The sequence below is a fragment of the Phoenix dactylifera genome, chromosome 1, assembly GCF_009389715.1.
Source record: "Phoenix dactylifera cultivar Barhee BC4 chromosome 1, palm_55x_up_171113_PBpolish2nd_filt_p, whole genome shotgun sequence".
In the NCBI taxonomy this organism is placed as follows: Eukaryota; Viridiplantae; Streptophyta; class Magnoliopsida; order Arecales; family Arecaceae; genus Phoenix; species Phoenix dactylifera.
Genome location: NC_052392.1, coordinates 19,746,064 through 19,772,640, shown reverse-complemented (window position 1 = coordinate 19,772,640; position 26,577 = coordinate 19,746,064). Strand labels below are relative to the sequence as shown.

Sequence of the window (26,577 nt, the reverse complement as noted above, 5' to 3'; positions counted from 1 at the left end):
ATTTTATGTGTTGGTCCTTCTGGCACAGTTCATACTAATAGTATGTAACATAGTTCTTAACTCAGCTTAAGAGTTATTGGATCATCCGAGAATCAAGAATGATCTTAGATTTCTACTTTCCTTCTTTTTCCCTTTTTATATTTTATCAAAGAGCAAGAGAGATGTCAATTCTAGTTAATTAGCAATCATTGGTGGCAATCCTCGATGCGAGCAAGGTTCTTTAATCTCATAATGAAATTATTATATCAAAGATTCCTTAGACTGAATTTTTTTATCTTGTGGATTAAAGCACATTTTACTGAGAGGAGATAACTAGCATATCTAAGCTCTTAATTTTATTCATGAAAATCCCAATTGTGCAATAAAACATTTCATTGTTGATATGATTTAAATTTTTTTTGTTCTTCTGATAAATGCTGTTGAGATCATAGATCTGTTTATTTCCACATAATGATTTATGGAGTGTTTCATATTATACCCATAATGACATCGAACATCCCTCTGACGTATAGGATATATTTTTCAAGTATCCTAAATAACTACAATTATTTGCCATGTAGTATGTTATAGCAAACTAATATTTCTGCCCCTCACACCGGAGAGCATCTGTGACTACACGATAAAAAGATTCCAAAGGGACATGGATGACAGTCTAATTAGCTTTTAAACACATTGGCTGCAGAATAGTCGGTCTGACTTGATAAGAAGTATCTGATGGGTTTTTTTTTTTTAAGAGAGAGAGAGCTCAAAAGCAAGCTCCATGGCTGAAGGATGTACAGGAAACCAGGTTGGAAGAAACAGGTCAAAACATATTAAAAAGCAAGCAAAACTTCTAGGAAACACTTAAAAAGGAGAAAAGAAAGATGAACAGGAAACCAGGTTGAAACAAACAAACAGAGAAACAGGTCAAAACATATTAAAAAGCAAGCAAAACTTCTGGTAAACATTTCAAAAGGAGAAAAGAAAGTTTACCTGCATCAGCCATCTCCAAAAGTTGCAGCCATGATTCATTACCATGAAAGTTTTTCTAATTAATATTTCAATCTAAATTTTTCCATTCTATTCCCCCTCAATCGATTAACCAAGCTATTGGCGTAATCTTCCATTCAAGCTAGACAGCTCTAATCCATCTTAAACAAAAAAAAAACACCGCATAATGCTACCGATCAATGCGTGGCTAGGTTTCCATGCCAGATTGGTGCAAAGGCTAATTGGTTTTAAGAGATTGTTCAAATGTGCCAATGCATGCATATGTTTTCAAATGGTTTTTGCGCAGCTTGTGGTTGATCCACTATTTAAACAGATAAATAGATATGGTAATTCATGTCATATCTTTTGAATCAATCAGAATTGTTGATCTTTTTATTCATGTGTCGGTGAAACGCCACTTCATGATGCATTAAATACTAAACTCAAAAATGCAGAATAATGAACTCATATTTCTTCGCACGCATTTAAATATATTTAAAAATTTTATTGGTGACAGAATTCAGGTGATCCTTCTAACTAAAATCTTTTTAGAGCGAAGCAACGATGTTTCAAGTAATTACGTTAAGCTTCAAGCCCCATCTCTATCCCTCACCAACTTGAACCCCATCTCTATTCCTCACCAAACTTGCATGGCTGTCATGTTCTTTTTACCATGCAAGCATGCAGGCACCATAAAAAAAAAATAGTGTTTTTCGACTGTAATCTACTAATGCTGGAAAGAAATGTTGGTAAGTTAGTTAGCATGCTAAAATTTGCAGACGCTTACGTACAGGTTTAGAAGCAGATTTCGATTCTATTCCTTTTTCTTTCTTTTCAGCCAGTCTTTCTTACCACCCCTGTTTTTCTTATGCTGCTTCCTTCTTTTGATCATTTCTCGAATATCGTCTAAGTTAGCATTATCCCCCTAAAGAATAAGATCATTGTCTTCTTTCAAAACATAATTACATACAGTCGTCCAGAATTTTCTTGTATGCACATCCAACTGAGCTCCATTAAATTTCGTAAACTTTGGTTTTCAGATCTTTTTATGAAAGTATACCTGCTTACCGCGGCCAAGACTGCTGCGTGATGGTGGTAACTGGGTAATATCTGTATCTGATGCGGTGTACGATTTATTGCGTCTACGTCTACCCGCGCATGTCTGAGCCCAAGTTTCCAAGAAGGTGCGTGCAGCTGAGAGGACACGTGCCCGACAGTGTGAGCAGGGAAACGACAAACTAAGATGAAAAAAGTCGCGATGACGTCATGTGGACTGGACTTGTCCAAGCATGTGTGGCCACCCCAGACCTCTTCCCCTGGACCATTGGCATTAGCCTGCAAAGAGATTCGTCATTGGAAATCACACCTAGAATCTGTCCCCCACCATTTTTTTTTTTAAAAAAAAAATCAATGGGTACGACCGTATGTTGATCCGTTCTTGGCCAGAAATGAATTAAGCTATCCATGAACAGCTTGGGTTGGTACACTAGCGTCGCTTGATTAGAAAATTAGCCAATCGTCCAAGCACAACTCACATGTCCATGTTGAACTTTAAACAAGCTAAACCCGAACAGCCTTCGGAGCTGGCAGCGGCTTAGGCGTGCCTACGTTAAACTTGACTTATTCTGCGAGCCAATGCAGTCATACTGGAGGATGACTCGACCATGATAATCAGTTGGATCTTGAAGAGCACCGGCGGCGTGGATGGGGTGTCACCCTTTACTCCGAAATATTCGAGCTATGGTAAATGGAGATGTTGTCTTTCAGACTAAGCATGTATATAGAGAGGCCAATGGGATTGCAGATTGAGTGGCCTCGTTTATGGCCGACCATTCTGAGGAGCTATGAGGGTTGGAAAGAGAGAGTTACCTAGAACACTCCGAGATTTATTTTAATTTAACTTTTTTGGATATATTTATATTAGATGTGTAGAGTCATACATTGCAACAAAATAAATAAATAAAAATTCAGATCCTCTCTAATTCATGTTATAAATTTGGACAGTTCAATTCAATCACCCATTGCCTATGCGTGATATTAGCAATGTGTGATTGAATAGAGGAGAGATATAATGCTAGTGACATTGCCTATTGTACTTGTCCTCTACTATCATCCAGTTCTAACCAATGCATGAATTATGGTATATATGAATGAAAATTGTCTACTTTAGTAGCCTGTCTTCTCTCCCTCTATTTCTCCTCTCCTCTTCCTTAACTTCTTCCATCTGTTGTGAGGTTCCCTCGCTTCTTGGTAATCATTTCATCATCTTAATGAATGGGCGGTGCATTAGCACTGTTTTCCACGCGCGCGGAGGGAGAGAGGGAGAGAGAAGCTCAATAGCCAAGCTCGAACATGTCTTCCTGAGCTTACCTTAGGCTCTTGCCAAATTTAGACGCACCCTTTTTCTTTTGTTCGAGCTAAGCTTGGCACGGTGTTTTTGCAGCCCCAATCTCCCACTTGACATGGCTCTGGCATCTCAACTCTTGCTCACCAATAGAGATTTGACAAGTCAGCACAGGAATCAGCTGGTTGCTGTTAGGAGACCAGAAGACCGCACAGCTGAGCCTTGCCCTCCAACAACTGTTAAAGAAGTCAGAACTTTGGAAGTGGAGGAGAGATTTATAACGGTATAGCATATCAAGGAGAGCATTGATTGATCCATAGCAGAAATCTCGCACAGAGATTATGGAGAATCTGACCATGGACTGAAACATACGCTGTACAAATTAAAGCTTACTTTTATATTCACATATAAGAGTGTTGAAGTCTAGGTGATTTATTTGTCCAGCTCTAGGTGCCTCTCTTTTTGATGAGTTTTGTCATTGTTATCTCTCTCCAGTGTCGGCTTTGCGCCATACAGGTTTTCCTCATTGCCTGTCACTGAAAGGGGTTGCGTCCTAGGTCTGCAGCAACCCTATCTGCCCCATAATTCAGCACTTAGGACATTGTGATGCATTCTAGCTTAAAGCATAGGCATCTAGATATACTGTGGTTAAACATAATTGGTGACTGATCTGATATTACTCGGAAAGATCTCTACTGCATGGAAGTATCTATCCTGGACAAGTAATAAATAGGTCCTCCTAAAGTTTGATCATCTGCATTAATTTGGGAGTGTGACATCTGTTACATCTAACAAATCTGCCTTCATATAATGGGATCGGTGTTTCTTTCTTTCTTTCTTTCTTTCTTTTTTTCTTTTTTTTTTTGTAGATCACTTCTCATGATAAATGTTGTTAGATGTGACACAGATTAAGGATCATATCTAAGAACAGCAAAAACTGCATGCATCTTCCATCATGGAAAAGAACAAAAGATCGAAATACCTAAGATGGAAGTGACGAATATATCGATGCAACAAGACCGCTTGCTTATGGGACTTGATCTTGGACGAAGTCGAATGGCCAAATAGGATCTATAGATGAATCCAAAATTAGTACAGCAAACTTAATGTTTTTTCGATGAAAATACAAGTTAGTTTTAATAATAGTGTTTATATTTGTATTTCCTACTGGTCCTAATGGAATATCCAATAACTTTTCTTCCTTAGATCTTATCAGAATCAGATAATAAATTAACAAGGTGGCTTGCAAATTCTATTCATTACTTTGTCCAGACAAACATCATTTCCATCATTCTCTGCTTCTAGCAGCCGATTCAAGGTTGCCATGCTTGTTTTTCCCTGGTTAAAGTTTTCTGTCCATTTTTCTCCAAAAAAAAAAGAAAAGAAAAGAAGGTTTCCAGTGCCTTACTCGCTCCGATCCCTTATTGTTTATACTATGTTCACTTGGACTTGTTCGACTGCATCTAAGCCTTTCCCAGCCATAGAAAATAACAACAATTAGACAAAAAAATAAAAAAAATCCTATCATGTGCACTCACTGTATCTCGAACCAAGAGAGTGCCTTGGATTCTTCAATGGGAACTGAGGGACACTTTTCACACCCAGCTACTATTCACATGCACTGCCAATGAGCAGACAAAAGAAACCAAATAACAATTAAAGGTGCAGTTGTGGTGTCTGTCCAAAGTTACGAAGTCTCGGGCAGGATAGTGCAGCGAATTACCAACTCTTTCTTTTTGATAAAGAAAGGATAGTTCAGTGAACCAGCCCTTTCAACCCTTCAAAGTTTTACCCAGCAGACCCGCGTGGGAGGCCATTAAATTAACCCGACCTATTTCAAGGTAGCTTAAACAGTCAAAGATGAGAACGAACTCATCGGTTTTAATTTTGAGGACAAACTAAGGCAGAAGATCTTTAGATTGCATGTATTATATTAGTAAGGTTGGAGGTCTCACCAAGTCTTCACTGGAGAAATCACATGCACGTCTTACCAAGCCACTTTATGTATGGGGCTTGACATCAAGAAGCAAGAAAGTCCAGCCTAAAGGCTGGACAAATTCGCATCCCAATAGATAAACAGATTAAAATCTTAAAAAATTTGAATCTCGCATCCCAACGATCACATGCTTGAGCTCTAGTGATAAGCCCTTACTTTGAAATTAACACTAAATGCATGGCACCTAGCTTCCTAATAATAATTTAAAAAAGGCACTTTGCTTGAAGAGACCATGCCTTAGTACTCCTTCCTCCTATTCCTTGTTTGCGGTATTCCCGTTGTCTGGTTTCCTCCCTCTTTTCTTCAAGGTTGTGTCAGTAGGCTCTCTCTCCTCACTAGTTTCTGTAAGCCGCCTAGACTCCGAGCAGAACATAGTAGAGGATCGTTATCGGCAGTGCAATAAGCATCCCAAAAATAACTCTGCAGAAGAGAGACTTCATCGACTCAGTCATACATTGAAACGATAATAAGTTTTATGTAAACTTGAGGATTTGAGTTTGCACATACGCAGTACTAAGGATGTCAGGGTGGCAGTTGTACTCCTTGGCAAATACAAATGGTACGATCCCTTGAGGAAGAGCAGCCTGTCAACAATTAATTGTTGGCCTGTTAGATCGAACTGCGTCTATGGTTTTAGGGTTTTTTAAGGCTCGAGGGTCTCAAATGCAAACCTGAACAATGGCAACATGCAAAAGGACTCCACGGAGCCCAATGGCAATGGATGTTGCTGCCATCACCGCTGGACCCGTCAAGAACCTAACAGCCATGGAGAACGCCGCCACGGATTTTCCGCATGCAATGATCTTTGATTGCAGGGCCATGAAGAGTCCTATTTGATGACCAAATGGAAGACATTAAGATGTTCTACCTTTTCTATAGAAAAATTAAACGGTGGGCGCATTTGACCACCGTTTCATCGAGGAAGCCAAATGATTAAACTACAAGTTTGGCGTTTCTGAAATTTTTTATTGCTATCTGTTTAGATAAACAATATAAAAGAAGTACCTAAGCTGAACATAGCCATCCCCAATCCTGCATCAGATAGTATTGATATGGAGCCTTTTATTATCGTAGGCATCTCGATGTTCCACCTGAAAGTCGATTTAGCATTGCACCACCTTAGCAAAACTTGCGAGTTAAAAATAATTAGCCAATAAAAATTCAAACCAGCTGATAGGGTCCGAACACCTAAAAAGAGAGTGAATATGGATGTCAGTGGTAATTAAGTAGGTTGTACCCCATTACATGCTTTGCTAATTAATTAGAAAAAGAGAAGGACCCGAAAAGACATTTATGGAAGTCGTTCAGATTAGATAGAGATATGGTATCTGTGATTGATGGTGTAAACGATAACAAGACTATACGGCAAAGAAGAATTAAAAATTCAAAGAGTTGGAGCATCTTGGGGCTCCACCAGTAGCATGTGCTTCAAGGTGCATGCAAGTATCCAAGATTGTAACCGGACCATTATGATCAATAAAAAATAAAAAAGGATCAATTAGATATCCATTAGAAATAAGATCGCACTGTAAGAGAACACGTTAACAATCCAAAAACCTAAGAGGAGAAATTCTGAGTTTAAGCTAGCTTGTGCACCTGAAAGATACGAGGGACCACACCAGGCCGAAGAGACTGGAGTAAGTGTTAGGGTTTCTGATGAGCTTCCTCCACACCATGATGAGGATGAGCCTGGTCATCACACTGGCTGGTGGCATCCGGTGGTTGCTCTCCACCAGCCCTGCGACTCCCCCCGTGTCTGCTCCCTTCTTCTGGTCCGCATAAGGAGACGCCGGAAACTTCCCTTCCTGCAGGCTCTTGCACCCGTCCTCTATTTCTAGCTCTCCATTAACTCCTGCCTTCCTTATTGGACTAGCATTTCCACTAGGTGCATGCAATCCTGTGACATAATACTTCGATGTTTACTTTGCACTAAAATGACTGTATAACTCTAAAAAAGAAAAGATTGCACCTAGATAATAACGGAGATAACTCGATCTGATGGTTTTCTAAAGTCCAAGGAAGATAAATTAGCTAGTGGTATGATACCTTTAGGAGTGGGGATATCCAGATGGAAAGCAGGCTTAGAAGGATCCATATTTCCAAAATCATGAGAGGCAGCCCGGTTCACCGCATTTCTTAGATTAGCCTCCGAGCCCGGCGAGGCACTCGAGCTCCAGACGAACATGTGGAGCTCCTTATTAGAATTAGCACTGGTGGATGAATTCAGGCCACCATCCTTCTTACTGCCGCCAGCCAAACCGGAAAGCATGGGATTGGGACCCGGGTAGGTGGAAGAAGAGGTGGAGAAGAGCCCCCCATTCATGAAGTCACCGCTCTTGCTCCCATCTCCCTTGTGCTTCCCGAACCTCATCCCTGGCTCCTCCTCGAACCCACCATTGCACCCGCTCCTCGGGCTGGTCACCTTGCTGGGGAACATGGCGTAGAAGTCGGTCTGGTTGAAGCTCGAAGCCCTCGGGGTTGGCTCTCTCGACGATTGGACGGAATAGATCTCGACTCCGGTGAGGTTCGAAGCCCTCGGAGTCATCGAGGTCATAGAATTAAAACCATGAGACTTGTTATAGGAGGACGCCGTCGACCTCGCCGCCGAAGAACCGGACCTCCTGACTACCACATGGAGCTTCCCGTCCTGCCCGATCTCCGCATCCGCTTGCAGCGGCTCCCGGCCATTGAGGGAGACCACATCGGACTCGACTCGAAAGGAAGTGATGGATCCAGCTATGTCAGGGGGGAATTGCTCGGAGATCAAGGCCTTGGCGCCCCGGTACTCGAAGAGGAAGAGCATGAGGGTGTACCAAATGACACTCTGCAGCACGACGATCTGGACCATGAGGCTGCCGGAGAAGTCACCGTACATGGCGCGGAGGAGGGGGATCCCCATGACGAGGGTGTTGGGGAGGGTGGAAAGGGAGAAGAGAGTGATCGTCCAGTCGATGTTGCCGCGCTTGGAGAGGTTGTGCCAGAGGAAGAGGGCGAAGAGGATGACGACCTTCTGGAGGGAGTCGGCAGCGATGAAGTGGTAGTTCATCGCATAGAGGTTGTTGGTGGAGATGAAGTGGAAGGAGAGAAGGGGGACGGCGAACACCGCCACGAAGCGGTTGATGCCGGAGCATTGCGCCGGAGTGAAGATCTTCCACCACCGGACGGAGCCATAGGCCAAGATCATCGCCACATAGAGCGGTACAATCGCCGCCAGAACGTCATAGATGTCCTTCCCGGTGATCATGGCGGACTAACTATATATTGCAAGCCGAACGCAGGCACTTACAAGGTAGACGGACGGAGAAAGAAGATAAGCTAGTAACAGGATGTATACTCTTTCTAACTCTTACTCATGGTGTTATGCTACGAAAATCCTGATGGGGATTGGAGCTAGAAGAGATGGCATGCAAGGGATAATATGTTTTGGGAGACTCTCACAGAATTTAAGAAGGTAGATGTTGCAAGTAGAATATAGTAGAGGGCCTTTTCACCTTTTTTCTCTTTTTTTTTCTTGGGGGCGGTGGGAAGAGATGGGTTCTACCGGGAGGGGCTCCTGGATTGGGGCTGATACGTGCATGGGTTGCTGGGTTGTCGAGAGTTGGTCGTTAAACTCATCAGCAATCCGACGTGTCCTTCCTCTTCTGTCCACCTTGGAATGCTGCCCTCTCTCGCCCCATTGGCTGGCCAAGTGTCCTTTTTTATTTTTCCTATTTTTTCTGACTCCACCTGTTTTATTATATACGAAGAAGGAGATGCAAAAGAGCAGGCGATTCGCCAAGAGTTGCTGGCCAAATCCAACGCCACATTTTGATTGAGTGATGGAATCACATCAAACCGAGGTAATTGGCTTGTTTTTTCCCCATACATCCATGCTAATCAAACTGCTTGGAGTATAAAACTAGATCTTTTTGCACATCTGATTGAGATATGTGACTTATTCGACAATTAAAAAGACATATGGTGCACAAGAAGTTGAAACCTGCTCGAATTTTATGGAGGCTATCTATCGTTTTCCTTCTCTGCATATACTCTAATAAAGACATGAACATTCCCTCCCAACTAAAAAGTTAAACAATAAAATTTTAAATAAAAATCAGAGATGCAAAAGGAGAAGCCAACCCACGAAAGCCTTCCAAGTTCCAATTTAAGCTGCAGGGATATATTCTTCAAGAGTGATTATCTCCCAATACCCCTAAAAAACCCAGCACTTTCATGAAAAGACCAACACTTCATCCAAACCTCTAATTAACAAGCAGGCAGCTTGTAAGCACTTAATGCTTTCAAATTTTCGAGTAAATAAGCACATTCTGATTCATTCTGACCTATTCTTGGCCATCTAATTAAGCTCTTCTCAGTTGGACCCAGTGAAAAACAATCTCGAACCCAACCGAACCCTAACCTGGATCCATTCTTCCGATTATCACGTCTAAATGGAATCCAAAAAGGAATGCTTATTGACCTGGATTCAGTCCTCTTGGAGACCTGAAGCTGCTCATGGTTATATATTATTATAGATAAAAAGCATTCCCCTGTAGATTCACCAAAAGCTAAGCCTAGATCTACCTGCTAGTATTGTTTCAGACTTCAGGCAAAAAGATGTAAAAGCTATGGAATATGAAGCGCTAGCTGGCTTCCATTGCACCACATTAATAATTAGTATAGCTCCAACTGCCGAGGTTATTAATTTGGATGACACATGCTTTGCTAAACTAAAAATAGTGTATGAGATCTAGGGATTGAGCTAAGCCATATGTTAGCTGAAACGGTAAGTACGTCGGAGCGAGACATTGATGGGTTGGAAACCTGTGCTTGAAAACGAAAGTGTCTCGGTGAAGGCAGACACCAGCCCAAAAGTCTCAACATATGGAACTAAGATGAAGCCATGAGTCAAAACTCCTGGAGGTTTGACTTGGTTGGAGATGAATGACTTTGTACTTAAGCATCTCTAACATGGCTATCCATGCTCTGGAATAAAAAGAACCAAACATTAGAACGAGATATCAGATCAATTCGTTTTAGACCAGCTTTATAGGCACTCATTTGAACAAGAAGCCTTGGTGAAAATTAAAATACACATTCTTTTTCCAATCCAATGCCAATCAGACTCTATAAGCTAAGAGATTCATAGACTTGGAGAGGGGGAGAAGAAAAAAAATTCATGGACTGAAATATTAATGCCCAACAGTGGTGCAATACCTCCCATTCTCAAACTCTCTGAAATCTACTATAAAAATACAGACTCTGGCGGTGCATCTCCTCGAAATCTACTATAAAAATACAGAGTCTGGCGGTGCATCTCCCCTAGGACGTGTGTCCCATTTGCTAGTTGTATGTTGGTCTCCGCAAGGAGTAACTAGAGGCACCATCAGCTTGTCACCGGGACAACTAACAGATCATGGTTTAGGTTGCAGATTCATGCAAATTAACTACCTCACAATGCATGCCATAAGGTACCATTGATTCGACCCCAAGGCTAGGGGAATCATGTCTGCATGGGCATCAAGGAAGGCACAATTCACATGGATCTGTTCATGTTAGATCGTGCAGTTCTCGACCTGCAGGAACCTCCAAACTGAACTGTGACTCGAACAAGAAGGGCTTATACATTAGCACATTCTCTATAATCACAAAAAATTAAAATTGATACCGCAAGAGAGCATGAAGAAATAGTTGTTGTTGATAATTCAGTTCATCTTTGCAGTGTATGAATTAACAGGTTCCTGTCAGACGTACTCACATAAGAAAGTATGGACGAAATTAGACAATATTGCGCCAACAGAGTTAAAATTGATGGGGCCAATTTACCTTAGAAAGATATAATTGCATCACAGTCGTCCACATAACCTGCTGTGCTAGGCCTGGATTTTGTTCTCTCTCTGATTGTTCGCCACCTCGGACGATTGCTACTTCTCGAGTACTCCTAAGGAGCTTGATGCAATGAAACAGTCAAAAGAGAAACACAAAAAGTGTAAATATGAACCTGAAGGAAAGAACAAAGGCATCAACCTGCAACAAAGCAATAGCATCTTGCTGTCCCTGAGTTACTGCTTTTGCTCTTTCCCTGTAGGTGACTTCAGCTCCCAATCAAACTTTGCTGTTGTTGAAGGTTTTTTCCTTCTCCCTTTTTTCTCAAAAGAATATGGCCGATATACCAGCAGCTGGAATTTAACACGGGACCTCTCCCATGTTGGTGATGTTGTCATCAATATTTCATTAAGAAAAAGAAATGATAGAAAGGAAACAGGGGGAAAAAAGAAAGGAAATAAAGGAGATGACGGAGAGCAGCAGAAGAGAGGTCCCAAAAACCGGCCCAAACACATACAGCCCTTCAAGCCCAAAATAACTTAAAAAGAAAAGATGAAAAAAGAACCCATAAAGGACAGGTAACAAGAAGCAAAGGGTTGTATGCCAACAAGCTCCTAGACCCCCAGACCAAGAGAAAGCACCAGTCTTTTGCCTCCAACAAAATAAAAATCCTCAGCAACCAAGGTCAATTACAAAACAGAAAATGTGGACTTAAATAATCGCAACTAAAAGATTAAAATATCTACTTTTCGTGACATAAGTTTCCCTTAGAAGAAGCAATATTCAGTTTACAGGTTCTCACTTTTCCAGCACAGCAAAAGGGATATCATCAAAGATGTTAACTTACATTATTGACACATATTAGACAAGTTTCAATTAAACAGAATCTCACATAACAAATAACATAATCGACAAGAATAAGTTTCTATTTTATCTTTCCACAGATTAAAATAAAGGAAACAAGTGAATTAATTTCAATAAATATACTTCGCTTCACCTGAAAGAGTCAAACTTGCAAAAGTTGATACCTTGTACTGCTTTCTTATAGATGTGGACACATTCAGACACCATAAAGGGCTGCAATTGCACAGATTTATGTCCATTGTATTATGATCAACCAAGATATAAGTTTGTAATTGTTACATAGAAGCACATATATCGCGCCTATGAAAGCAAGGTGTGTAAACTATGCCTGTGTCATCATTCTAATAATCAAAAATGCATGTAAACAACACATTGGGTTCTGTGGTTCCCAACTTATATATTAGAACAACAGAGGCCATAAGTGAACAGAAGGTTGATATTGAAGAACTGAAGACATGGATGATGAGCATTCTAGTAATGATGTATATATTTAATTAGTGAGATGAGCAAGACTGCCTCCAGATAGAATTCAGGACCCTTTATTGGCAGGAAACAAAGAAGCAGCACTAAAGCTGCATGCCCATAGAATAATCAAAAAAGAAGGGATATTAGATCATGTGCCAGAAGAGGTGAATGGTATACAGATCTGGAATCCAGGTGCTGTGGTTAGTTTCTCATGGGCAATTATACGATGCACATTATAAAAAGAGGAAGATCTTATGTCTAGCGACAAGTATATATGCTAACCTAGAGATTGAGCGACTAAAATGTAATTCTGGTTCTAAATGTTGTGTTTCATGTGGGCTAACTAGGAAAGGATGCATAAAAGGAGTAGAGGAAACATAAGGACCGCACCAATTGCAATACAAAGGCAAAGGACTAACTGAGATGATATGGGCATGTGCAAAGCATATATGAAAAGACATAGGAAGATGGACTCTGATTTGTTTCAGAGGATGAATCATACAAAGTAAGATATGTAAAATAACCTGGATAGGCATTGTAACATGGTATTTCAATAAGCTTATGCTGATAGCAGATGTAGCTATAAATAGGAAGTCCTAGTCAAGAATTTAAAATGTGAGATAAGTTTTGTTGCTTATGGTTATAATACCTCTAAGTCTGAGAGAGTGAAGAATTAAAAATAAATAGAAGTCCTAGCTATAAAACCTATCACATAAAAGTGGAACTAAAAGACTGAGTGAAGAAAGATGGAAAATGCTTTGAATGCAAGCATTCACCAGCCCACTCAGACGCCAAACCCAGAGGAATATTATAAGCATGTGATTTGAGTCTTGGCCATAACTGGCAACTGAGATCGATACATTAACTAATTATAGAAGGCGATACAGTTTACTCCTACAAGATGGTCCACTGAAAAAAAAATAGCATGGCATACACATTAAGAAGAATTTGCATTTAAAGAGGTATCAGTTTGCTCCATGTATGTGAGTCAATTAGCAGATTATTAGAGGGGCTCGTGAAAAGGATTTTCTAGCTACAAAAGAAGCTCTGTATCTTGCATAAGTGGAACCTTCTACTGCAAGAACTGAAACAAGCTAACGGGAAATTTTAATCAAACAAAAGAAATGAAAATCACTAGTACTGATGTAGCATAAGTTAAAAATTTCTGGAGAGAGAAAAGATGGGAAGCATCACAAAGACTCATTGGCTCATGGGCATAAGAGAATGCAAATTTATGATTTGCAGAGGCTCAAAGTTACTTGTTCATTATAGAAGTCAACAAATTGGAAAGATAATAATGATATCTCCCTCAGCAAGATTTAAAAAGACTGGGAATTTTAAATAAAAAAGGAGAACGCATTTGTGAGCAGTGTTAGCTTAAGAAGATTGAAGATCTTGTTATAACATACATTTGACAGAAAAAACGTTCAGATAATTGAGGTATCTACATGGACTTCCATTACTCCTCTGGAGCATTTTAATCACAACTGTTCTTATTATCCTTGGTTTGTCCAACTAATATTTCTCATTATACACATCTAGACATCAATCCACAAAAAGATAGGAAATTGAATTTGTATAGATATAAAATCCTATGACCAAGGAGCGGACGGTAAAGAAGATATCGACCAATCATCAACATAATGTGTGTTGGCAAGTGTATCTCCCTCTGTTAAAATTTTTTTAAGAAAGTATTCCTCAAAAGCTTCTGATGCACCTCAGTGAATACTTCCATAATCTGGGTAAAGAGAGGCAGATGCAGGTCATCTTCTTTCCTCAAACCCTTACTGATATGGAGAAAACCTTTTGGTGGGTCATGAACGAGAAAGTGTAAAGAGGTAAACTTGATGCATTTAAACACTCACCCATCTACTTGGGCCCAAATCTCATTTGTCATAACAACATACTACAACAAGAAGACAGGGTATGCCCTAGCATTTAGTTCCATCACTTGCTCTGTCTCCGGGAGGTCCAGTGCAAGTGGTATTCAACTTTTAGCATCCTAATCCTTTCATCATTTTTATGAAATAATTATCAATATTGTTCCCACCATGATTTGTTTATAAAAAAAGTAAAAGGGAAAGTATCTAACAAGAAAACCTCATTGGTGTTTTTAACCTCATTGGTGTTTTTAAAAGCGTTCTCTAGGTCAAACGCTGAATTCCTAGAATCCTACCCTAATTCTAGTCAACAACTGATTCTTCCAACATGTAGTCTAAAGCAAAGATTATGTAAAAGCAGTGCACATCTTTCATCACAATCTTTGACGAATTACCCTTATCATCAACTTAAAACTCTTCCTCTGCTCATGTAAGCGCTAAGCCAGAAGTCTTAATAATTGACAACATCACAGCAAAAGCAGATTCCCTTTTTCTATTTCCTCTAATGATTTGTTAAAATAGATTCTTCTAGACCAATCAAATGAGCTCGATCTCAAAGAGATTACAACATCCAATGGTACATGATAAGCTAAGAGAAAAATATAAGAGGAAAAAAGGATAGCAGTATAGAGATCTACAGCAAAACATTTAATATTAACACTTGTTATCATTTAACCAGTAATTTTAGTTCAGTTTTCAAGAAAGGTTAACTAGACGCATCTGAAATCTGAATCCAATTACTATACCATTATATAAAGCACGCGAAACTTGGTTGACATGGTTAAAATCAAAATAAAAAATACAACCTAATTTAAGCAATTGGACCCGGAAAAGGAAGGATTTTTATAGAAAAGCAAGCAACGTTTTCCCCTTGGAGTGCACATAAAGAGAAGCTAGAGCATCACCGATTCGAAGGAAAGGAGTGGAAGAACTATGGAACAAGACGACTCCGGCGTCGAAGAGCATTGGGGTTTTAAGGGGTTTCGGGTTTCATGGATGGGAACCGAGACCTCGGAACCGTTGCGTGCTTCAAAGAATGGGCGGTGTTGAAGGTATGAACTTCCCAAGAGAGAAGCGGAAGCCATGGAATCGAGACGAAGGGGAAGCAAAGGAGGAGGAGGAAAGCTGTAGGGAGCGGAAATGGAAAATATTTTTGAAATCCGAAAAATTATCCGTTCCTCCCCTCCATAAAGTCAGATATAATTTCCTCTATAGTGATTTAATTATTTAAGAGCCTTTTTGTTATGAGTTCAAAGAGAAATTGCAAATTATCTGCACTTCCAAAATTTTCTAGCATAAAGTTAACAAATGGAATATATGGAAAAAAAGATAATATTATTTTATGAAATACGTAACGGGAGAATACTTTGCAAGTGTTAATGCATGTTTAATTATTTAACGATTCCCTGATTTACAGGTTTAATATACGTACACCAAACCTAATAAAGTTTGAAGAAATATATGTGCAGAAAAAAGTGATATTGTTATGGGCTATAATTACGGAGAACATGCTCATCACCATACTCAAATAAAGCAGTAATGCATGTTTGTTTGCTTGGACAGATTGATAGTGTTTGACGGTGCATTTTTTTTGCTATTTCATAACAAAAAATAAAAAATATTTTTTACTTTATTTTATTTTTAAAAATATATATAGGTTTGGTATAAGTAGCTAAGATGATGATAATAATGACAAAGATATTGGAGGCTGTGACGGTGGTTGTGATGAAAGCAATAGTGGTCGGGCATCCATGATGTGGCAAGCCAAGCCTTCGTCATGAGGGTCGGCCTTTTGTTTAGGCTATTTATAATTTAGAAAGGTCGAGCGGCAAGCCAAGCCTTTGGCGCAGAGGCCGGTCTTCTGCTTGGGTCATTTACAACCTGAGGAGGTCGAGTGGTAAGCCAAGCCTTTCACACGAGAGCCAGTCTTCTGCTTGGGCCAGTTACGACCTAAGGAGATTGATTGACAAGCCAAGCCTTCGGCACGGGGGCCGACCTTCTGCTTGGGTCATTTATGACCTAGAGAGGTCGAGTGGCAAGCTAAGCCTTCAGCGCGGGTGCTGGCTTTAATGAGACCCCAGGCATCCCTAGGGTGTCTCCTTTATTAGGACTCGAGCGTCCCCAAGGTGATCCAAGTCGAATACGTTTGTCACAGCCATCCGATCTGAAAGGCAAAAATATGACAAAAATATTTTTTAAAAGATAAGATTGGGATACAAAGGACCTCACTGATAACAGGCGCGAGGGTTGTTGGAGTTCCAAGCTCGTGGGATTGGGGCATTGCCGAGGTGCCCCAACCTAAATGACGAAGACCGACAGTTGCTGGATTCCGAGCTTGTTTGAAGACTTTAGATCGGTGATGAGCGCCTCGTGCTTAGTTTCATTATCTTATGTGGAGAATTTGAACTAGAGATTGTACTCCATGATTACTCCGTCAGGGATGGTGAGTATGGGACCAGTCCTGCTGCCCCCCGGGCCCGATGACCCACCCATGTGCAGGGTCCATGGGCGTTCGGTGGTCATCCTTTTGAGGAGCTCGGTTATCCGAGGCACTTAAGGCCACGGCAGGTTCGCCAGCAATGGTGTTGATGATGCCGGTTGTCAAGCGATTGTCGATTGACTTCAGATGCGATGGATCAGAGATCAAAGCGGGCACTTCTAGGTCCTGTCGAGGACACACATACAGATAAATACGCTTGCACCAAATGAGTGCTTTGATTTTATCCTTGAGCTGAACACACACTTTAGTGTCATGGTTGCGGTCTCGATGGAAATGACTGTACTTCTTCTGACCTCTCTTGGTCATCATGCCTTTCATTGGTTGCGGAGGGCGTAGATAGCTTCGGCCTTCAATTTTTATGAGGATCTGGGCCCTTGGGGTAGTGAGAGGGGTGTATTTCCCAAACTTTCGAGGAAGGCCCTTGAGTCGCTACGAGACCCTTTCACACCAAGGCAAGACACCCTCGGCTCTCTTTGCTCCTTGCATCCCCCCTTTCCTCCTCATGGGGTCTCCTACTAGTAGACTCTCGACGGAAGGCTATGGTTTTCTTTGCATTGGCGTACTTGTCAGCTTGTGCCAGAATTTCGGCGAAGTCGACCGAAAAGTGCTTTTCAGCGTAAAGAGCAAGCTCGACGGTTGTAGGCCACTTTTCATCGCTGACATCACGACTGACTGATAGGTCGCGAACCTCCATCGTCACCACATTGAAGTGGCTAACATGGTCCCTAAGATACTTTTTCTCCTTCTGCTTAATATAAAATAGTGCGTCCGAATAGCAACGCCGTCTTTGGCTTGAGACGAAGTGTGTCACGAAGAGACGAGCGAGCTGCTAGAAAAAGTGGACAAAATTGGGCCGAAGCCCGAAGAACCAGAATTGAACCTCCTTACAAAGGGTTGCGGGGAATGCCTTACAAAGCATGGGGTCGATGGCTCCATGCAGTATCATGAGAGTCTTAAAGCTCTCAAATTGGTCTTGAAGATTCGAGGCACCGTCGTACGACTCTATCTAGGGCATCTTGAACCGAGGTGAAATCAGGTCCTCCATGATCCGCATGGCAAAGGGGGCTCTGAGGAGAAGTTGAAGTCGTTGTTGGCCCTCAAAGCCCATCCCGTAAGAGCCCGAATCGGCTGGCCCCTTTTGTCGATTCTCCGATTGAGGTCCCCATCCCGGCGGGATGGGGACTCGATGCGGCGAACGGGCAAGAGGCTCTACACATAGTCTTCGCTGGAATAGGGGCTTGGAGTACGTTGTTTTCCATCCTGGCCGAGATTGCTCCGCAGAGTACATCGTCTTTGGTGAAATTGCTCCGAATCTCCACATTGGGAGCGATGGCTGACCATGCCAGGTGCATGTGGTGCGCCGACGACCGAGACTGGTGGCCAGGATGGTCGGATTTATGCTGGATCGGCTCCGGTCGTGGTGCTGCCTGCAGCAGACCCTAGACTGCCGTGGCCAACGGCCGCACCTGTTAAATGACCTGGTCGAACTGCTCACTACCCATAGGCGCAACGGGCCATCTTGGTGGAGAAGACTCCGGCTTTGCAACGGCCCTCGGGAGGTCAGCGCACAGTGTTGCGAAGCACGCAATGCATCGTGGGCTCCTCATGTCTTCATGCTAGTTGTCTCTCCCCTAGATGGCCATTGATGTTGCTGAGGGATGGTGGCCCTCCTTATAGGACCAATCTGTTGCCGCCAAAATTGGGCTGAGGTCGGAGCGCAGCTCGGACAACCCTAAGGTCAGCTGGAGACGAAACCAAGTAGGTTAACTGAGGTGCGGGGGTGGTTCTCCTCCGTATATGGCCTACAAAAAGTCTGCTTTCCGAAGAGTTTTCGACGAAGGACCCTCCGATCTTAAGTCAGAATCAGAAGGCAACAGTGTAGAAGGGAGAGAATTTTAGCAGAGTGTTGGCTCTATGAGTAATATTGTATGCATACTTGAGATCTTTCAAGTTGCCCCTTTATATAGAGAAGCTCATCTTGTCATTTCCTGGTCTGACGTGGCATGCAATGATAGTCAAGTAACAGCTGAGGCGTGAGTGCTAGTCTGCGTGGGCTGCGGGCAATGCTGGATGTAGGTCATAGTGCTATCGTGACTACGGGCCACCGAAGCTGTTGGTGTTAGGACTGTTAGTCCTTTTCGACAGTCAGTCCTTGTTGACACGTGTTGATTATTCTCTTCGGCTATTGGTTGTTCGGCTGGATTGAGGTTGCTCACTTCGGTTGGTCAGTGCTCATTAGGGTCGAGGCTGTTCTCCTTAGTTTACGTCCAGGGTCGAGGGGGCATGTATGGTCCGAGGTCGAAGTGTCCAATATTTTTTACAGCACCTATCTATAAAAAATTACAAGGGTTATGTAAAAAAAAAAAAATATTTCAAAAAAAAAAGAGATAGAGATGTACGTTGGTTTATGCCAGGCCTAGCTCCATGGGTGAGAGAGAAAACGATAGGTTGGTTAGCGAGTGCATGATGAGCTTCGCGTGGGCCAACGGCTCCTTGGTTGCCCATGCAATAAACCTCCAAAGTAGGAAGCGGCTGCTGTCAAGTTATTCAAGCCCTTCGTCTTCTGAGGTGGTAAGTAGTAAAAAAAAAAAAAAAGAGAAAGTGGACCCCGGTGACAGGGAACAGGGACTACACACCGTAGACTAGAGGGGTTAAAGTTCTGAAATAAGGTACTCCAACCTCCAAGAACCCAAGGCCAAGGCATGGGGATTGCCATTACTGGTCTCCTTGAGTGACCATTCCTTACGCGGTGGTGGAGCCGACCGCGGTCTATTACGAACCAACTTGATCTTATTCGCATCCAGTGTACTCTCAGGCCAATAGAATGCTAACTGTGTCATATTAGCATGCGGAGTGACATCTTAGCTGTGTCAGGGTCCAGAATTTGACGCCGAACCAACCTCGCCCAGCTTTTGCAAGCAATTGGTTGTTCCAACTTTTTATCAGGACGATTGGAGAACCTTTAGACCGCATTCTTGGTCTAAAGTTCGGATCACCAAAAAAAAATTTAAGAAAACGACAGGCAAGAACCAAGTTGAACAATGGACCTTTTGTATTAAGTAATTATAATTCGTTTGCTAGTGGTTCAAGTCAAAGGGAACAACTGGAGACATCTCGGTTTGGTCTGAATGCAACGCCACGCAGGAGAAAAATAAATGAAGGGTCCCCTTCACCGAGCACGAACTATAGTAATTAATCAAGCCATCATGTATTAAATATTTGGAAGGTGGAAGACTTCAACCCCGACCTGCCCTGAAAAATAATATTCTGCGTTCCTGGTCCAATATATGAATTCTTCCTTCCAGAAATTCGAGTAATATTATACTATACGGCTCCCAAGTTCTTCCGCAAGACCATACCTAATTTCCTTCCACTTGGAATAATATAATTTCGGACGCAAACATCAATCCTGACTTCAATCTTTTGTTCAGTGTCATAAGATTCTTCCATATCGAGTTTTACGTCACGGACTCTGGGTAGGCCTATTGAAAGGTCCAATTAGCAGCTCATTGGATGATAATAAATTAATACGATTTTTTAATCTAATGTCCTATAATGGACCGTATACTATATTGCTAAGCTTAGTTGACTATTCACTTACGGGTCTAAAAGCTACGGTCATTTAAACTTTCGTAAGCAAAGTTGACCTACCCTCACATGTTTGTTGACAATTATATTACCATATTTCAGAACTATGCTTATAATGCAATCCCCTCCCACTCTCTTTTTCTATCTCCATAAATGCCATAGGTTTATAAAATATCACCATGTTGTATGTTGTGGTTCAAATTTGGCCTGAGGATGACCATGCCGGAGGAGTCGAAGGAGCCGCCGGAGCGTCAGGAAAAATGGGGCAAGATCGCCATCCGCGTGCCGGAGTACTTGCACAAAGCCTTACCGGTGTTTTCGGTAAGGACGCTCGGATGATCAAGTTAGGAAAATGTATATTTGGTTTTTCTCAAGAGAAAGAGAGTCCTCCCTTTGGGATTACCTGACGGGACTATTTATAGTTCCTGTGGAGAGGCCCAAGTGGCGGAGGCATTGTCCGCCTTCATTATGAGGGGGGATGGCTCTTAGCCGAATGGCGTGCAGCTAAAGCTAGGCGGTAGCTTGCGGTGCCCCCGTTCCTGAGAACGGTAAGGTGTTGACAGTCGTAGCAGGGCATAGTCGGAGTAGTTACGAAGCCGTCCTTTGACTATCGTCGACCAGCTCGTAAAACGTAGCGTAGTGGCATTATAATATATGGCCACGTAGGAGGGTGTAGGCGCGCACATGGTTGCAGCCGTTGGTGAGGCCGAGCATGTCGAGAGGTCGCATCATGCATTCGATGAGGTCGGCCTGATGGGTGGTGTGGTAAGCCCAGCACCTCGAATTCCGAGCTCAAGGGTCAGGGCATATTACTGAAGAGAACGTCCTGGACCTAGTCGGACGAGTCGGCGGGTACAGGAGGTCGGAAGAGCTTTCGGCGGAGTTTGAAGTCGGACTGATTCTAGGCCGAATCGAGGACACGTCTGGTCAGCGTCGATGCTTATTGGGCTGAAATTAGGTGACTCATTTGTTGTGGGCTGGACGATCCATTTAGCCCTCCATCATTGCCTATTTTGAAACTAATGTAGTATTGCAATCTCCCTGGCACTCCATTCTCTCCCAAAAGAGCACTGGTTTATAAATCGACATATCTTGAGTTGTCTTGACGTTTGCAATGCCAACTTTAGTATTTATTATCAGTAATTACTGTTGTGGTTCAAATTTCCCTATCTATTACAATCTCGGAGGCTGAGTGCAGTAACATGTCGGCCTAATCCAGATAAGTCCCTAAAATCCGTTTGCACGTAACTCGAATAGTTTCCCAAATCAGCGGCTTGCACAAAATAGACCTACATGCGTCATCATTAACACCACTTCTAGTGTTTAACTTGGAATGGTCCAATTTCCAGTTCTCCCCACCAATAATTTGTCATACGAAGACACGCCAACACAGTATGAATTCAGGTATCCTACAAATATATCTACCTTCCAAGTATAGTCGGTTTTACAAACATGCCAAAGAAAGTAATAAGCTGATTCCTCATGGCGCGCTCACATCTATGTGTAAGTGAGATGCCGGTTTATTAAAAAAAAAAAAAAAAAAAAAGAGGTAATAAGCTAACTCTTCTTCACATCAAAATTAGTGAAAACGGTGAGTTCTGAACTGAATCTGTGAACAATTTAGCCTGACTTTTAGCTCAGTTATGTTTTTTTTTTTTTTTTTTTTTTTTTTTTGTGTTGGGGGGGGGGGGGGGGGGGGGGGGTATGAGATTCCAAAGTCTGAGCTTAAAATCCCCTTCGTCTTTCTCAAAAATAACCTTAACGGCTTTTCCAATGCGCTGTTGGTCGTAACTGTCCACCTAAATTTAAGTTATCCTAACAAATGGCCACTAGAAACCAGAGTAACTACACAAATTGACAGTTTCCTAACAAATTGCCATTGGAAATCGACAAATCCACAAATTATTGCCGCGAGATTCGGCCTCAAACTCTCGAATCTTAAGGGCCTAATACTGCCATCCTTCTTGGCCCCTTCCGCGCTTCACTGCGGTGTGCAAGTCAAGAGGGAGAAAGATAAGCGAGCATTGGTCAACGACGACAGACAAGAAGCCGGACACCGGGCCCCACCGCCCGCAACCACCACCACCCCATCCTTTGACCGCCAGCCTCATCGTGGGTCCCGCCTACCAGCTCTTTTTGACCCAGGCTTGGGAAACGACACCGGACTTCAAAGCTAAGCATTAAATCCGCTTGAATCACAGCACACAAAAGGACAAAGTCCTTAATCACACGGTCCCCTTCCCAACTGTTCCATGGTCAACAAATAGTCGAATTTCCTAAAAACTTTACTTCATCTCCTCAAAATTTTTTACAACATCAAAAAAAAAACACAGGAGCCACATCACGGTGACGGGAACACAAGATGGACGGCCTGATCACGCAACTTGGTACTCCCTTCATTTCAAGGAGAAGACTCCATCAGGAGTTTATCGTTGGACAGCGATACAGGATTCTGGGTGTGCCGATGCTCGCCCTCGTACGTTACGATCAGCATCGACGGGTCGTCGGGCGCCCTCTCCACGTGCTTCCTCGCCGGACACCCCCTCACGCTGCTGCACTTGTAATAGCCTCTGCAAGAACAGCAAGAACAAACGAACGGATCGGATCAGTCCCAGAGGAGCGGATAAAAAAGATCAGACGGCAGGGAATGGCAGAGCATAGCAACCTGGGATAAGGAGAACCCTTGATCGGCTTCTGCCCGTACTTCCGCCACGAGTACTCGTCCGGCGGGATATCGGCCATCCTCGAGCTTATCGCCGGGACTCGTATCGTCCTCTTCACCCGAGATTTCCTGAAAACCGTTACGCGTAGATTAGACTAGAGGGCACAGGTATTTGATAACATGCGCGGGTAAAGGCGGTTCCTATCGTGCGCGGGAGGGGAGAGGGCTCATTCTGTGGTACCTTCTCTTCGAGCAATGGCAGCGGCCGCCGGAAGCGGCATACTTGCCGGCGGCGACCTCGGAGTGAGCATGGCCGTGGCATTTTTTCTTGGAGGACGACAGCGGCGGCTTGCCTGCGGAGGCGGCGGGGGCGGCCAGAGGGAGGAGGGACGAGCCCTGCTTGCCGTTGGAGACGCTGCCGTCGCCGGTGATCGACGAGAGGAAGGAGGAGCTGGCCGATGAGAGCGGGGCCGAGATACTGAAGCTCTCCTTGGAGTACTGGACGGAAGAAATCTCACGGCGCAGGGCCGGATCGGGCTTTGTGAAGTCCAGGGTTAGGGCCTGGGGCGCCGCAGGAGGCGGCGGCGGGAGGGACGGGGGCTGCCGCGCCAGCCGCGGCGCCGGGGCCAGGTTGAGGTTCTGCGCAGCGACAGGAGAGGCGGCGGCCGGCGGCCCGCGGCGGAAACGGGCGTGGCCTGTCCGGTTGAGGATGGAGATGACCTTCTTAAACTTGGTGACCGTCTGATCGGCGATATCCCTGCAATCAGACGGCGACTTCTGGTGGGTGAGCTGCAAGACCAGGTGCTCCAAGCTCCGGAGGCCCGCGGAGGCGGCCTCCTGGATCGCGATCTGGTCGTCCACCTTCGCGTAGCCCATCAGATCAACGGCCATCGGCGACTGACGAGGTCCAGAATACCTTACGAAATCGAAATTGGAGCCCTACAAGCCCTAAGCGACCATTAGAGATAAGAGGAAAGAGGGGAGAGATTAGATTGGAGCTGGGGGAGAGGAACCGAGGGTGGGGAGGGGTTATAAGGAGAAGAGGGGCGACCGGAGAAACCGGCTAGAGGATTCTTAGTCAAAAGGGTCGTCAGATCGGACGGTTCTGATGAAATCAACTTCCCGTGTTTTTTCTTGCTATGCGAACGACTCCGCGTTCAACAGAGTAGCTGGCGGAAGCGTCAGTCATAAGGCGGACTGCCCTTTTTAAAAGAAGTTCTTCTCGAGACGGGATCTCGATATGGTAGCGAGATATCCCGTAACTTCTTCCTGTAGCTGGGTGGACTTTTGGATAACTTCTTGCCACCTTGGTGTGTGCTTTTTTTTTCTTTTTTTTTTTTGAATCTCCAAGTCAGCTTTTGGTATCGCTCGAATAAAAAAAAAGGCTTAGACGATCGATCTAAATGCATATAAAATTTATTTAATACCCACTATTTAATTCAACCTTATTTTGAGTAATTCAATTTAATTCATCTTATTCCTAGTAATTCAACTTCACTTAGCTAATTTGATTTAATTTGATTTAATTTGAATTTAATTTGAGATGAGATTCAAAATTTAGAAGTTGGATTAGATTATGATTTGCCCACAATCTAAATTATGGTGTGTTGTATGCTATTGAACTCAACTTAACCCTGTTGTGGACTAATCATATCTTGATTGAATTGTAGAAGATTCTTATGATTGCAGGAGAGCTAATCATAGATCAAATTTCGAGCCTAAATTTTATTTATTTTTAATCAAATTTTGGCTCGGATGTATATAAAAAATTGATATTTTTTGTGTGATGACCAACTTTATTGTGGAGGAACCGTCACGACTAACTAGATCCTCCTGTGGAGGCTGGGTGAACTTTTGAATAACTTCTAGCCATATTGGTGTGTACATTATTTTTATGGATCTCCAAGTCAACTTTTGGTACTGCTTGAGTACAAAAAAAATAAACTTAAACTATCTAGATGCGCATAAAGTTTATTTAATATTCACTATTTAATTCAACTTTATTCTGAGTAATTCATCTTATTCTTAATAATTTAACCTAACTTAGCTAATTTGGTTTAATTTGAATTTAATTTGAGATGAGATTCAAAACTTAGAAGTTGGATTAGATAACAATTTGTCCACAACCTAAATTATTGTATGATGTATGCCATTGAACTTGACTTAACCCCGTTGTCGGCTGCATCATATCTTGATGGAATTGTAGAAGATTAGTATAATTGCAGGAATGGATCAAATTTTGAGTCTAAATTTTATTTATGTATAATCAAATTTTGGATCGGATGTATATAAAAATTTTGAATTTTTTTTTGGGGGGTTCAAGCCCATGATCTGCTTTATTGTGGAGGAACCAGTGTTAGCGATGACCAAGTGAATGACGAGAAAACGAAAGGTGACATCGCGAGAAAACGTTGGGAAAAAAGTGGATGCAGACTTGGGGGGAGTAGGGACACGCGAGGCATTGGCATTTGAAACGGGGGGTCGACCAAAGCGACCCGTCTCGGAGACCGGATTTTGCCGGTGAGCGAGTGTAATCGTCGGATCGTCTCTAGATCGATCAGACGGTCGTGGGGCAAAGAAACGGTTGACTGGGAGGAAGGCCACGATAATAATAATTGTTTCGATGGCTTCTCCTCGGCGTTGCCGCTCCATCAGATGACCGACGCGTGGCAAAGTTAACATCTCGGTTCATCCTAGCTATTAGTTGTCCCTAAATTATTGCCGATTTTTTTTTTTTGGCGACTTTTCGTTTACTTTTGCTTTTTTATGGTTCCGATAAAGAAGAAAGGCAAAAAGTCAACGAAGGAATAGTGATGGAGGAGAGAATCGCGTGTTGACGTTAAAGATAAGACTAAGAACAAGTCGTAGGACGAAGGCAATCAATGTTCAATGGTGGGGTCCGGACTCTGGATGAGTGCGAAGAGGACCATCCTTTCGGGCCGTTGGATTGAAGGGCCTCAGCGAATGAGGGCGGTAGGATTTTATGCCGGTGTTCCAGATCAAACTACGGATGGACCTTTGTTCTATATCCTAGGGTTTTGAACGAGACGCGTCCGCGGACCGCGGTGGACTTTAAAACGAGGAAGGTGCGGCGTCTTTGTTGGTCCTTTCTCAAGGCACCTGGCAAATTAGAAAAAGGCCTTGGGAGAAGGACTCGGCCGTTTGGTTTGGTTTAACTTGGCCCATACTTGCGGCTGGGAGTTTGGGTATTTTTCACAAGCAGGTGGCGAGCGTTCTTCAAATAGCGATAGGCCAGTGCATGTATAATAGCTGGTTCGGATGGTCCAAAATGCACGCCATCTATCACAGTGTGAATTGCCTCGATCAGCGGAGCGGTCCGATTCAATCACCGCTGTACATGTACCGATCATTTAATTATAATAAATTTTAATGAATGCCAGTGCCACGTCAATAGACATTTAGATACAAAATGGCCTTGGATTCCATCTATCCAGGACACTTCATAGAATGTACTCGCTAGTTTTTCCAAATCTCATCGTTTAC

At 42.9% G+C, this 26,577-nt stretch overlaps 2 protein-coding genes and 1 long non-coding RNA gene across 6 annotated transcripts; all 3 read right to left on the bottom strand.

The window, feature by feature from the left end:
- Nucleotides 1-5,224: 5,224 nt before the first annotated feature.
- LOC103701506 (auxin efflux carrier component 2) lies at nucleotides 5,225-8,835 on the bottom strand. The gene is made up of 6 exons (XM_008783581.3): nucleotides 7,356-8,835; nucleotides 6,906-7,206; nucleotides 6,315-6,400; nucleotides 5,981-6,138; nucleotides 5,817-5,893; nucleotides 5,225-5,729 (listed from the first exon to the last, which is right to left on the bottom strand). The coding sequence occupies exons 1-6, from the start codon at nucleotides 8,551-8,553 to the stop codon at nucleotides 5,663-5,665; spliced, it is 1,887 nt and encodes a 628-aa protein (XP_008781803.1). The 5' UTR covers nucleotides 8,554-8,835; the 3' UTR covers nucleotides 5,225-5,662.
- Nucleotides 8,836-10,309: 1,474 nt separating this feature from the next.
- On the bottom strand, nucleotides 10,310-15,473 carry LOC113462362. Of its 4 annotated transcripts, none has more exons than XR_005512871.1 (3): nucleotides 11,316-15,473; nucleotides 11,115-11,237; nucleotides 10,310-11,029 (listed from the first exon to the last, which is right to left on the bottom strand). It is a non-coding gene; the product is annotated as an uncharacterized LOC113462362 (long non-coding RNA). The 4 variants fall into 4 exon arrangements; XR_005512873.1 differs by having other exon boundaries at nucleotides 11,115-11,229; XR_005512869.1 differs by having other exon boundaries at nucleotides 11,115-11,467; nucleotides 15,229-15,473.
- A 7,137-nt stretch (nucleotides 15,474-22,610) lies between these two features.
- LOC103701508 (WRKY transcription factor WRKY51-like) lies at nucleotides 22,611-24,088 on the bottom strand. Its single transcript, XM_008783582.4, has 3 exons — nucleotides 23,315-24,088; nucleotides 23,077-23,202; nucleotides 22,611-22,981 (listed from the first exon to the last, which is right to left on the bottom strand). Exons 1-3 carry the CDS (start codon nucleotides 23,962-23,964, stop codon nucleotides 22,813-22,815), a joined length of 945 nt encoding a protein of 314 aa, XP_008781804.1. The 5' UTR covers nucleotides 23,965-24,088; the 3' UTR covers nucleotides 22,611-22,812.
- Between the last annotated feature and the right edge of the window lie 2,489 nt (nucleotides 24,089-26,577).

Coding starts and splice junctions, on each gene's coding strand:
- LOC103701506 (XM_008783581.3), bottom strand. CDS start 8,553: ATGATCACCGGGAAGGACATCTATGACGTTCTGGCGGCGATTGTACCG. Junction 7,207..7,355: donor GGATATCCCCACTCCTAAAG/GTATCATACCAC, acceptor ATTATGTCACAG/GATTGCATGCACCTAGTGGA. Junction 6,401..6,905: donor TGGTCCCTCGTATCTTTCAG/GTGCACAAGCTA, acceptor ATCGACTTTCAG/GTGGAACATCGAGATGCCTA.
- LOC103701508 (XM_008783582.4), bottom strand. CDS start 23,964: ATGGCCGTTGATCTGATGGGCTACGCGAAGGTGGACGACCAGATCGCG. Junction 23,203..23,314: donor TGCCATTGCTCGAAGAGAAG/GTACCACAGAAT, acceptor AACGGTTTTCAG/GAAATCTCGGGTGAAGAGGA. Junction 22,982..23,076: donor AAGGGTTCTCCTTATCCCAG/GTTGCTATGCTC, acceptor CTGTTCTTGCAG/AGGCTATTACAAGTGCAGCA.